This window comes from Lactuca sativa, chromosome 6 (assembly GCF_002870075.4).
Source record: "Lactuca sativa cultivar Salinas chromosome 6, Lsat_Salinas_v11, whole genome shotgun sequence".
In the NCBI taxonomy this organism is placed as follows: domain Eukaryota; kingdom Viridiplantae; phylum Streptophyta; class Magnoliopsida; order Asterales; family Asteraceae; genus Lactuca; species Lactuca sativa.
In genome coordinates this window covers 12,446,928-12,459,120 of record NC_056628.2, presented here as the reverse complement: position 1 = coordinate 12,459,120, position 12,193 = coordinate 12,446,928, and the positions used below count along the sequence as shown (strand labels likewise).

General features: G+C 33.8%; 1 protein-coding gene and 1 long non-coding RNA gene across 8 annotated transcripts; one reads left to right on the top strand and one right to left on the bottom strand.

Moving 5' to 3' along the window:
* Positions 1-2,929: 2,929 nt before the first annotated feature.
* LOC111880870 (probable lysophospholipase BODYGUARD 1) lies at positions 2,930-5,707 on the bottom strand. Its single transcript, XM_023877280.3, has 4 exons — positions 4,853-5,707; positions 4,424-4,752; positions 4,144-4,343; positions 2,930-3,532 (listed from the first exon to the last, which is right to left on the bottom strand). Exons 1-4 carry the CDS (start codon positions 5,460-5,462, stop codon positions 3,202-3,204), a joined length of 1,470 nt encoding a protein of 489 aa, XP_023733048.1. The 5' UTR covers positions 5,463-5,707; the 3' UTR covers positions 2,930-3,201.
* Positions 5,708-8,748: 3,041 nt separating this feature from the next.
* LOC111880875 (uncharacterized) lies at positions 8,749-12,193 on the top strand. 7 transcript variants are annotated; one of them, XR_002846609.2, is made up of 13 exons: positions 8,751-8,933; positions 8,998-9,076; positions 9,940-10,002; positions 10,179-10,276; positions 10,378-10,467; positions 10,689-10,756; positions 10,830-11,086; positions 11,156-11,241; positions 11,337-11,428; positions 11,514-11,551; positions 11,639-11,781; positions 11,877-11,990; positions 12,067-12,193. It is a non-coding gene; the product is annotated as an uncharacterized LOC111880875 (long non-coding RNA). The 7 variants fall into 7 exon arrangements; XR_002846606.3 differs by having other exon boundaries at positions 9,940-10,069; positions 10,172-10,276; XR_002846605.3 differs by having other exon boundaries at positions 8,752-8,933; positions 10,172-10,276.

Sequence of the window (12,193 nt, the reverse complement as noted above, 5' to 3'; positions counted from 1 at the left end):
TCAATTTGTTTCTTTTTGCCCCTAAGATACATCTTGTGATATTTTCATTTATGAGGCGTTTAAATTAACAGTACAATCATTAAGTTTTTAACTTTTTATTATTGTCCCAATCAACCACCCATTTGAGCCTTACTTTCTGTTGTAAATCCAGTTTCGCAGTACGCTCAATTTCTATGATTTTAAGCTCCCTCCTTTCCATGATCTCTGTGGTTGAAAGTTTTTTTTTGCTTCCACCAACCGATCTAAGTCATCCTAGTTTTCAACTGCATCAATAGACTAGATTCCCTTTTAGATTCAGTCGGTCTCCATCTTTTTATAAATTTTTTTACTAAGTTTGGTCGATATGTAACAACTTAATTATTTTTAATAATATGCTTCCACCAACCGACTAAAGACTCGATTTCTATGTCGGATTATCATCCGATTAACCTAATTGGATGCATTTACAAGGTGATTGCAAAGGTCCTCGTCAATCGCCTCATGACTGTTATTAACTCGGTTGTGGGAGAGGTTCAATCTGCATTCATTGCGGGACGCAACATTCTAGACGACCCTCTTATGATCAATGAGGTCATCTCTTGGTTGAAAATATCTAAAAGACAGGCCCTGCTATTTGAGGTGGACTCAATAAGGCTTTCGACTCCTTGAGTTGATTTTTCCTGGAGTCGATTATAGAACAATTTGGTTTTCCTCAGCTTTGGCGGACGTAGATCATGGGTTTCCTCTCTTCTTCTCATACTTCGGTTTTGGTAAACGGTTCCCCAACTATTGAAATTTCGATATCCGAGGGCATTAGGCAAGGGGACCCCCTGGCCTCGTTTCTCTTTATCATCACAATGGAAGCTCTGAACGCGGTTATGAAAAAAAGCATGTGATCTAGGTGTTTTTTCAGGGATTAACCTCCCTCATGATGGTCCACGTCTCTCACATCTCTTCTATGCAGACGACGCTCTTTTTTTCGGAGAATGGTCACAAGTTAATCTCCTTAATCTTGCGAGAATTCTAAGGTGCTTCAACTTAGCATCTCATCTTAAGGTAAATTGAAAGATTTCCATGTTCACATGCTATTGCAGTTTGCGGTTACAGAGGGGATAACCCTATTTCTATTGTTAATACTGTGTACACTACTATGACGTATAAACAACAATATATGTCGGCTTTTGTCCCACTTTCTCATGTTGATTATTGGTTAGAGTCAGATTGGAAGATTAAAGCAGATAACTCGAAACTTTCTGTGCATAGAGGTCGGAGACGTGCAAATCGATTTCATAACGAGATGGACATTTGTCATCCGACGAACCTCGCAAATGTAGACCATGTCACCAAACTGGTCATAATAGAAGAAATTGTCCAAATTCCCAGTCAAGATTCAATGCGACGTGAACTTTGTAACATTTTCAATTAATGTTTAAGTTACTGTTTAACTTGTATTGTAATTTTATGCTTAATTCGTATTGTAATATCGTTTTTAATTGTTCTTGTAATTTCGTACTGTTGTAATATATTCAATATTGGTATCTATTTGAAGGTCTTTATAAACTCTATTTAAAGGTATAATTTGTAAATAATAATGCATAAGATATAATCATATATTATGGAATAAAGTAATCTATGTATAATATTTAACAATGGTAAAAAATGGATTGTTCAATGTAAATAAAAAAAGATTAAAGTTGAAGGGTTAAAAATGAAAATATACATTTAACAAGGGTAAAAAATCGATTGGAATGTTGACCTTTATTCAAACCAACCTATTTCTACAATACATTTTAAAACTAACCTATTTCTACAATGACTTTTGAAAACCAACCTACTTTTACAAAAAAAACTCTATAAATGATTGTTCCTTTAACAATATTGATCCATCTTAGGCCCGTGTTTTTGAAGATATCAAGACGAACTCTTTCACGTTGATAAAAAAAACAGGAGAGGGGTACCTCCTTAAATTGGTCTTCTTGGTGCATTATCCCTTTGATGTAATTTTTGTTCTTTTGTTTTTTCTGTTGTTCTACTTTGCCCCTAACTGCTTACTATCGGTTTAATAAAATTTCCCTGTAGTTTGTAAATGAAATGTAAAAAGTGAAGCCTATTAGAGATAACAAACACATCAATAAATGGGCAATTAATAAATTCAATGCCAACAAGAAAATGGGAAATAGTTGTAATGCAAGTTAATGAGATTGTTCTGGCTGCGAATGCTTAGCTTGTTCCTATCATTACCAACCCAACATAGACCAAATGGCTTATAGCAGCCACCAGTATTATACTGTATTCTTTGGTATAAATGGTTGAAAGTTTAAGTTTTTTTTTTTTTTTTTTTTTTTTTTTTTTGGGGGGGGGGGGGGGGGGTGGGGTGGGGTGGGGGGCAGTAATGTAATTTAAAGATGTTGTGTTTGACAAACAGTTTTTGGTATTTTATAACTTTTAGTTATTAACAAAAAAAAAATCAATTTTAACAAACAAGTTTTGCAAAATACGGTCTAGTTAAATTGAAAAATACTTGTGTCGGTTTAAAACCAATCCAACATTGTCCGAAAAATTAAATTAATCTAAAAAAGCATATTACAAATGAAAGAAAACATTTTATATCAATTTTTATGATATATATTATACTTTTGAAATTATCATTAAATATTGTATATAATAAGTTTATAAACATTACTTCTGAACTACATCCCAAAAATATGCTACTTCTACTTCGAAATTTACTTTATAAAAAAATCCAAAAAAATAAAAATACAGGAATAGTATCCAATATATGATACTATGATAGGATATGATGCTCAAAGAGTAGCATTAAGTAAAAAGAATTCAATGCAACTCTTGAGTCTTGAAGATACATATATATGGTTGTGACATTAAGTACACTCACAGGTCAATAAATAATTAATGTTAAAGTAAATAATAAATAGTAATAAATTCAAACAAATACCAAAATGTTACATCATTTATAAATATTAACTCATAATGAACATCGAAATCACACATTTTCCATACGGTGATATTGTATAAACATTCGAATAACCGCTAGCTACGCACACTTCGCCTTTGCGTAGTAAATACATGCACTAAATGGAATATAACAGGGAGAAAAAGACTAAAAACTTGGGGAAATCATGCATAATTATGTATATATATATATACTAAGATTACTAGTATATATCCATCTTCATGATTTGTGATGGAGTTGATATCTTTTATTTACCCTTTTAATTTTGAAGTCTTCCAAATCTCTTCGAGTTCTCTAGCGAAAGCTTCTTGACGTCCAACAACAATGGTGATATGATCTTTCTTTTCTACAACATTAACATTAGCACGAGGGACTTTGGTCTTAACATTGCTGCTGCACTCCACGGGAATGAGCTCGTCGTCTTCACCATGGAAAATATGAACGCTGCAACTCAACCTGTTCTGAACCGTATCTAAATACCCTTCGATCTTGCCAGCAGTCCCACATATGATGTTGTGAAGCGTATGCCATGCGGCATTATGTGTATGACAACAGAAACCTTTTATCAAGTAGGTTTTAATCCTGTATTAATCATACATCACATGACACTCATTATCTGTGTAATGACTTATGAGTTATGACATATTAATTAATATAGCCACTATAGTTGTTTATGACGAAATTAAAAGTGAAGGGGCCACGTAGTAACGATTTAATCAATGAATGGCCTCACTTGGTGAGCGTGACATGTGTATCGGTGTATGTATTTGCAACTTGCTTCAATATTATAAAGGACGATTTAACCAGTATAGACTAGTCTCCATCTTGATGATCATGACACCGTGCTTCTCAAGATCGCAACACGTTTTGATTTTGAGGATCATTACCCGAAAACATATATTTTGAATTCAAAACACTAAAAAGGATTGGGTTGTAATCCGGTTTACCACCCGATAATAATAGCAATCATGGATTGAGTTCATAAATTTAAAATTCGGTGCATTAATTGGGTTGTGAACTGATCACTACGACATCGACTAGGTCAAATAAAAATATTAAGTGCGAAGATTTTTATTTCTAAACATTTTAGATTTGATCCTGAAATAAATATATCATTTTTTTTAAAAGATATCCAATATTCACCGTAATAATTATTATATCGCCGTTTTTATAGGTTGGAAAAAAACGGTTACCTATTTCGGGTGATGAGTTTGGTGAGAAATTCCCAGATTCGGTGGTTCTTGCAGATAAGCAAACAAATCGTTCGGCTAACATGTTCATACCAACAAGCTAACGACGCTCCAAACGCTATCAATGGCCACACCCGCCGTGGCGCCACCTTCCTCATCATATATTGTGTCGCTTGTTCCCCTTTTGGCGTCGGAAAATATGGCTGTGAATTCAACCCATTCAATTATTTAATATATTTCGAAAATGCATGCTATAAGTGGTTTACTACAGATTAATGCTTACTGGTGCGAGCAGAGTGAGGGACTTGACGGAGTTGGGATATTTCACGGCGAGTGCTAGAGCTAGAATGCAACCAAGAGAATGAGCCACGATATGAAAAGATTTGACCTTGTGTGCTTCGAGTACCGATCTTTCGATCATGTCTAAATGCTCTTTGATCGTGTAGAGCGAGTCGTGGGGCTTTGGACTTCGTCCGAAACCCAGTAGATCTATTGCGAATAAACGATATGCTGATTTTGTAGATTTGGAGAAGTTCGGGAATAATGTCTCTGTCCAGAAAGCCGACGATGATATGAACCCATGAATAAATAAAACATCATCCCCTACATTATCTGTGATCATGAAAGAATATGATGAGTACATGAACTTAACTATATGAAAATATGGAGGTAATTAAAACTTAAAAGCATATATATAGGTATGGATGCAAACCTTTAGGTCCATCGGTGTGGACAAAAAGAGTGTCCTTACAAGCGTTCGACCATGAGTTGCAGGTGTCGCAATCGCAATCGGACCACCGAGGAATGGGGTGAGACTTATGACCACCGATTTTCTCTTGAAGCATTTCAACAATGGTATTGTTCACCGTGAAAGTCGACGACGACCGAACGGTGGATTTATTGATGGAGGCGACCATGGTAGTTGCGTCATTGATTTTCCGGCGTTTAAGCTCCTTGACGGTGGTTTTGGACACCTCCGCAACCAACGACGGCCGGGTATAGAGGGTGTCGGAGATCTCTTCTAGTTGTATCTTGGTGGATGTAAGACAAACAATCTTCTTTGACTGACCTTTCTCAGACACCAAAATTCGACCAGTTCCACTCATGGCTTCTTTCGGTGAAGAACAGTAACAGGGTTTCCATTCGGCCTCAATGAAGAAATCAATGACTTTATAAACGAAACAAAGTACCAAATCAAGAACGTCAAGAATGGAGAAGATAACAAAACTCAAAACATCGTTAATCAACTTCCCGATTATCGCCAGAGTTGTTCTGATCATCACGCTCATTTTGCCACCGAAAACAAGAGCTGCCTCCCACATTCGATGGAGTATAGTAGTTACGTTGATAATTAACACTACAAGACCCGACCCGACCCTTTTGCAACACAACCCATGCAAGACTCTTTAGTTTTGGAGGGGAAAGAGTGATGAGTTTGCTACTTGTATTAAAGGGGTTTTGTGTGGACAGGTACTAACAGGTAAGAGATAAATGCATTCATTAAAACAGTTTGCTGGAGGAAAATAAAATATAATGATTTTAGCAACATTTTTAAACAAAGGGTTGGTGGTGGTTGAACCTCCAATTTAGCACCTCCCAAGAAACCATTTGGCCCTCTTAAGATCCTTCTGTGAGGTTATAAATGTAACTTCAACCATTGTTGACCCTGCACACCATGACTAGGTCTCTACACCTAGAAAAACGTTCCATTTTTGTCAATGATAGACACTCATTGTTAAGCTGGAAAATGACTCATGAGAGTAATTAACTTTTGCGTTTGTACTCATTAGTCCCTTTTTTTTTGTATTCAATATATCATCGAACTTGTTGTTGGTGTTTACCATAGCCCTTTTGACCGGCTTTTGACCTGTGATAGCCGGTTAAAGGGTTATGGTGAACACAAACAACAAGTTCGATGGTATATTGAGTACAAAAAAAGGAAAGGGACCAAATGAGAACAAACGCAACAGTTGGTTACCCTCCTGATTTATTTTCCCTTTACTCATTTACAACAAATCACACATCATCTCCTACTGATATTAATGACTTTATGAGATTCATTCTTGCTTCTCTTCAAAACATAACTCACGAAAGGACATTATTCATGCATGTACAACTTTGTAATGCACTTGAATATTTATTAGGGGAATCTTGACTAAGTAGACGCATTTCATGACTACATTTACATTTGCAATCAAATGATTTATCGTATCATGGATTCTAGACAAGTCTACAAACGAGTGGAATCACAAGTGCAGTGATTTTTAAGTTTACTTAGCTTTAAGATCGAACTCATGGGATAAGATACAACATCAATATGTACAATACCATGCTGCTTTTGTAGACACATCACCATAATATTATACATATTAATGTTGTATCTTATCCCATGAGTTCGATCTTAAAGCTATGTAAACTCAAAAATCACAGCACTTGTGATTCCACTCGTTTGTAGACTTGTCTAGAATCCTTGGTATTATACATATTAATGTTGTATCTTATCCCATGAGTTCGATCTTAAAGCTATGTAAACTCAAAAATCACAGCACTTGTGATTCCACTCGTTTGTAGACTTGTCTAGAATCCATGATACAATAAATCATTTGATTGGAAATGTAAATATAGTCATGAAATGCGCCTGCTTAGTCAAGATTCCCTTAATAAATATTCAAGTGCATTACAAAGTTGTACATGCATGAATAATGTCCTTTCGTGAGTTATGTTTTGAAGAGAATCAAGAATGAATCTCATAAAGTCATTAATATCAGTAGGAGATGATGTGAGATTTGTTGTAAATGCGTAAAGGGAAAATGAATCAGGAGGGTAACCAACTGTTGCGTTTGTTCTCATTTGGTCCCTTTCCTTTTTTTGTACTCAATATACCATCGAACTTGTTGTTTGTGTTTACCATAACCCTTTGACCGGCTATCACAGGTCAAAAGTCGATCAAAAAGGCTATGGTAAACACCAATAACAAGTTCGATGGTATATTGAATAAAAAAAAAAAAGGATCAAATGAGTACAAACGCAAAAATTAATTACCCTCAAGAGTCATTTTCCATTCTTAAGCAACTAAAAAGTAAAAATCCGTAGGTATTAATTTAAGGGTAGTAACAAATTAATAAATGGTATTAGTAATATTTATGCTTGTTTCTGATTCTTTTCACCAAACCGCACAAACATTATGACTACGAAGTACACAAGGAAATGTAGGTATATTGAATGCAATATTGGTTTGGCGTTTGATCGTAGGTGGATAATTGCATCGATGGCATGATTCAAGATTAATAGTATTGAAGTAAACATTACGCAAAACTGCCATCAGTGGTAGGACAATAAATGTGGGTAGCCACATTTTCAAACCAAAGAGTTACGAATCTATTGAATTTAATGCTCCATGACCCATGTCTCTTTATATATGGTTCATCATTAACGAACACGAACTAGTTTCGGATTTAAAGATAAATATTTTTTTATTGCTTTTCTATTTTGATGATTCATATTGCCTGCAAGTGAATTCTTGCATGAAACTGCAATTAATATTCTCCTTCATTTGGAAAAATAAACATTTTATTCTTGTTACTTTGTAGTGTACAAGAGTTAATTGGTATACAAATTCATTCAAAACTGCATCAACCGTGCATGGTTATTTGCATTATACATATTATATATACACATGAAACTTATGAAGATGAAAAAGATCAACAAATGTTTGGAATTAAAAGTGAACTTGATATGTTTTATAAGTTTATTTTTTCTAAAGGATTTAGCATTCTAGCTTAAAACCCTATGAACTAAATTGCTAAGAAGTTATTTACTTTGTCATTTAGTTTTCACTTAATTAAACACACACACACACACTATATATATATATATATATATATATATATATATATATATATATATATATATATATATATATATATATATATATATATATATATATATATATATATATCACTACAAGAAAAGTCCTTATTAGTGACTAATTTTTAGTGACGACCTAAAATTTGGTCACTGAAAGCATCTTTTAGTCACTAGAAATTAAGTGGTCACTGAATTTTGGTAATCCTATAAATTTAATGACGAATTATATGTGGTGGTCACTAAATCAGTCACTAAAATGCAAAATAATTATATTGTTTTTGTTTCATATCATAAAACTATTTAGTTACTAAAAATAATGGTCACTATGTTAATTATATAGTGACTAAGGATAAGGGCAATATGTTAGAAGTTTAGTGAAAAAAAATGGTCACTATATTGAACATTTTTATGACAAAAAATAGTGGTCAGTGACTATTTTTGTTAAAAATGCTCACGTATTCTCTAAATGATGTGGAAAAACAATTAGTGACAACTAATAGTAGTCCCTGATGAAATACAAGAAAAAAAAACAATTAGTGACCATTAAGTAAGTGGTCACTGACTATACATATTTGAAAAGAATTGAAAAAATAAAAAGAGAAACACATTAAAAAAATAAAAAGTGGAAAAAAATTGTATTTATATTTGACTCAATAAGAAGACTTGACTAATTTTGACTAAATAAGGAGCTTGACTAATTTTGTAAACACGATTAATTGGTTGACTAATTTTGACTATCGATACTATGCCCTAAATCGACTCTAACACATCTCTTTTGCCCTAAATCGATACACCAACAATCCCAGTTTGACAGCATCGCACCGATCCATCATCGCAGGTCCGTCGTCGCCGGTCCATGGTCACTCCACACCCTCCCATTGACGCACCTCTGTTCTCCACTCGAAGTCAAACTCGAAGTAAAACAGGTACTCCATACTCGCATGATCAGATACGTCAATCGATTGAGTGACTATCAACTTCGTTTTCTAGGTCGACGGTCCATCGTCCTCCATACCCTCCCATTGCGCACCTCTGTTCTCCACTCGAAGTCAAACTCGAAGTCAAACAGGTACTTTACCCTGATCCGCTTTTCAGATATAAATTACATCATGAACACATGTATAAGTTCAAATTCTTTCATCATTCTTTAATAGGTCACAACACCAAATCACTTGCCATCTTTTAGTTTTTAGGGCTTGCTGACCTATGTCTTGATAAAAGTGGTAACTATCTTCAGTGGGATTATGCAACTTATATGAGTAATTTAGGTAGTGCTTTGTTTACTAGCGTGATTTCTCCAAGGATTAGGGGACAAGGATTTAGGATTGCTGCATGCCCTACAGCTGAAACCTGATCATACAAAGAAAATCATAATTTAATTAATAATTTGAATTTAGATGCTTACAGGTATTAACATTAGGAATCAGCTTTATTTTCCCTCTTTCTCTATTTGTAATCTTTTTGCTATATAATTGTTTCATCATCAAAATTAACCCTAGAAATCAGTTTGTCCGGTTTTGTCTAGTTGTCTTCTGGTTTCCATGTAACAAATTACAGGTGTAGCCTAATAAATTAAGTTTCAAAGTTGAAGATGGATAAAGGGCATGGAATAATGATGCAACAATTCTAAACATGCTAAATAATCAATTCCAGCATATGAAAATACAGTGGAAATATGCTATGCAATCATTCCATTGTTTTGATGATTACTTGTAACTTGTGAACAAGCAGATAAACAGCACCACAAATCCTTTCTTTTTTCAACTAAATCGTTAGGTTTTTGCTTCTTATTTGCAACGGGGCCCACTTGTTTCTCATGCTTATGTGGCGGTGCTTTTCTTTGACTATCTGTATACCCTTTCGACCCAATTCCCAATATTGCCCCTGCGACTACCTCTCCACCTTTAATGTTATTATTATGTTGTGAACCAGGTTTCACATGCATGGGCTTTCCATTAACCTTTGTGAAATCATCAAGATGATCATCAACAACAGGTTTTACAGATTTCAGACTTGTTCTTCCAATTCTAGAGATCTTTCCTTTACATGAATCAAGATTCCAGTAATCTGAACTTTTTTCACCATGTTTGAACAAATTATTTCTCTCAAACCGCTTTTTATTACCCCCTGAGGGCTCTTTTTGTAAATTCTCACGAAACTGCAGCTCACAGAAGAAAGAAGGAACCTGCAGCTCATAGAAGAATGTTTCACCACCTGAGCTTTCTATTTCACTTAAAATGGTGATCATGGTGATGGAAGTCCCGAAGAGGTATGTAATATTGTAAATTTGTTATTGTAGTTCTCTTAAAATGTCATTGTGTAAATTGTAAGGTATGATAATTTAAAAAGTAGCATATATCATATATACAGGTTGAAAGATCAATTTTTGCAATAAGTTTGAAAAAGGCTTCACCTTCTATTCCATTAGAGTTTGATGCCTCATCTTGTAAACTAGATCTGGTACTATTTCCTATTATTCTATTAAATAATTGTTTTTGACAACATTACCCCTACTATTATTATATAACTAGTACTCATTTTTCTATTGTATTCATAAGATGGAATGATGGTGTTTGTGTTAGTTCTATTGAACGTGTTTGATTCTCTATATTCTTAATGTATAATTTCATATCATATATTAAATTTTCTTTATATTGATTTTGATTTTTCTTATAAAGCAGATGTTAACTTAATTGAACTCTTCAGAATCTTGGTATCTTCCTTATTTTCAAACCAGAGGACAATCAAGGTAAAAAACAACAAATTCCAGTGATCACTTCATTTTCATCTTCATCCAATTATCTTATCATAATCACTTGCAGAGGCTGTTTTTACACAAACTTTGCATCTAGTGGTATCAGTCCTGGATGGCTTTAATGTATGCATTTTTGCATATGGACAAACTGGAACTGGAAAAACATCCACAATGGAAGGAACACCTGAACAGAGAGGAGTCAACTATCGTACACTGGAGCAACTATTCAAATAATCTGAAAAGAGAAGTAAACAACAACTATTCATGAGATATGGAACTCTTTATCAGCATATTAGTTGAAGACACTGAAAACTCTGCTAAAAAGTAAGCTTTCTTGAATCTTGACATACACCATCTTACTTTCTACATCTATTCATAAACATACAAATCCAGGTTGGAAATTAAGCAATCAGCTGAAGGAACACAAGAAGTTTCTGGACTCTCTGAGGTGCCTATAAGTTAAGTAGCCAATCTCACTGGTAAGTGTGAGTGTGTGTGTGTGTATTCAATAATATCATTGTAGTTGTGAATATAAAATAAAGGTGGAATCTTTATGGAAAATGTTATTGTGTAGCTTATTGAGAGTGACAGTTCGTGGGGAGATGTGATTTCAGCTCTTGCATCAAAGACTTCTCACATTCCTTACCCATATTCAGTTATATCATTGTATGTCTCTCATCTACCCCATGTTGGATTATTTATTTATTTTATTGTTCTTTTCTTATTTCAATCTTGTTTTTGACCAAATCAGGAACTCAAAGCTTACCCATATTCTTTAGAGCTCTCTAGGTGAGCTTTCTTTGTACATAATGTTGTGATAAAATTACAATACTACAATAAATAAATTACTAAAAGTAGATTTATATTTTCTTGCAGGAGGTGATTGTAGGACATTGATGTTCATCGGATTTGGGAGAAACAATTTGTTCCCTAAATTTTGCAAGCAGAGTGAGAGGTGTTGAACATGGTCAGCTAGAAAACAAACTGATGTCACTGAGCTATTCAAGTACAAGCAGCTGGTAATTAATTAGCAAACTACTTTCATTTATTTATTATATTTTTTTCTTATATAATTAAATTAATTATTTGTTGTTTATTTTGTTAAAAAAAATAGACTGAGAAAGCAAAACATGATGAGAAAGAAACCAAAAAGTTGCAGGATAATCTCCAGTCTGTGCAACTCTGTCTTTCTGCAAGGGAACACATATGTAGAACTCTACAAGAAAAGGTAAATAAAGAAATAATAACAACATTAAAGAACAATTACTGATTATTATTATTAATTATTTATTTTGTGGTTTTAGGTGTCTGACTACATTGATCAATTGAATTTACTTTTAATCCACATTGATCTTTATATGTTTGTTTTTTGAAATATTGGATAAAATGTATGGATTTTGTTTTTAAAAATGACATTTAATTTTCATATTA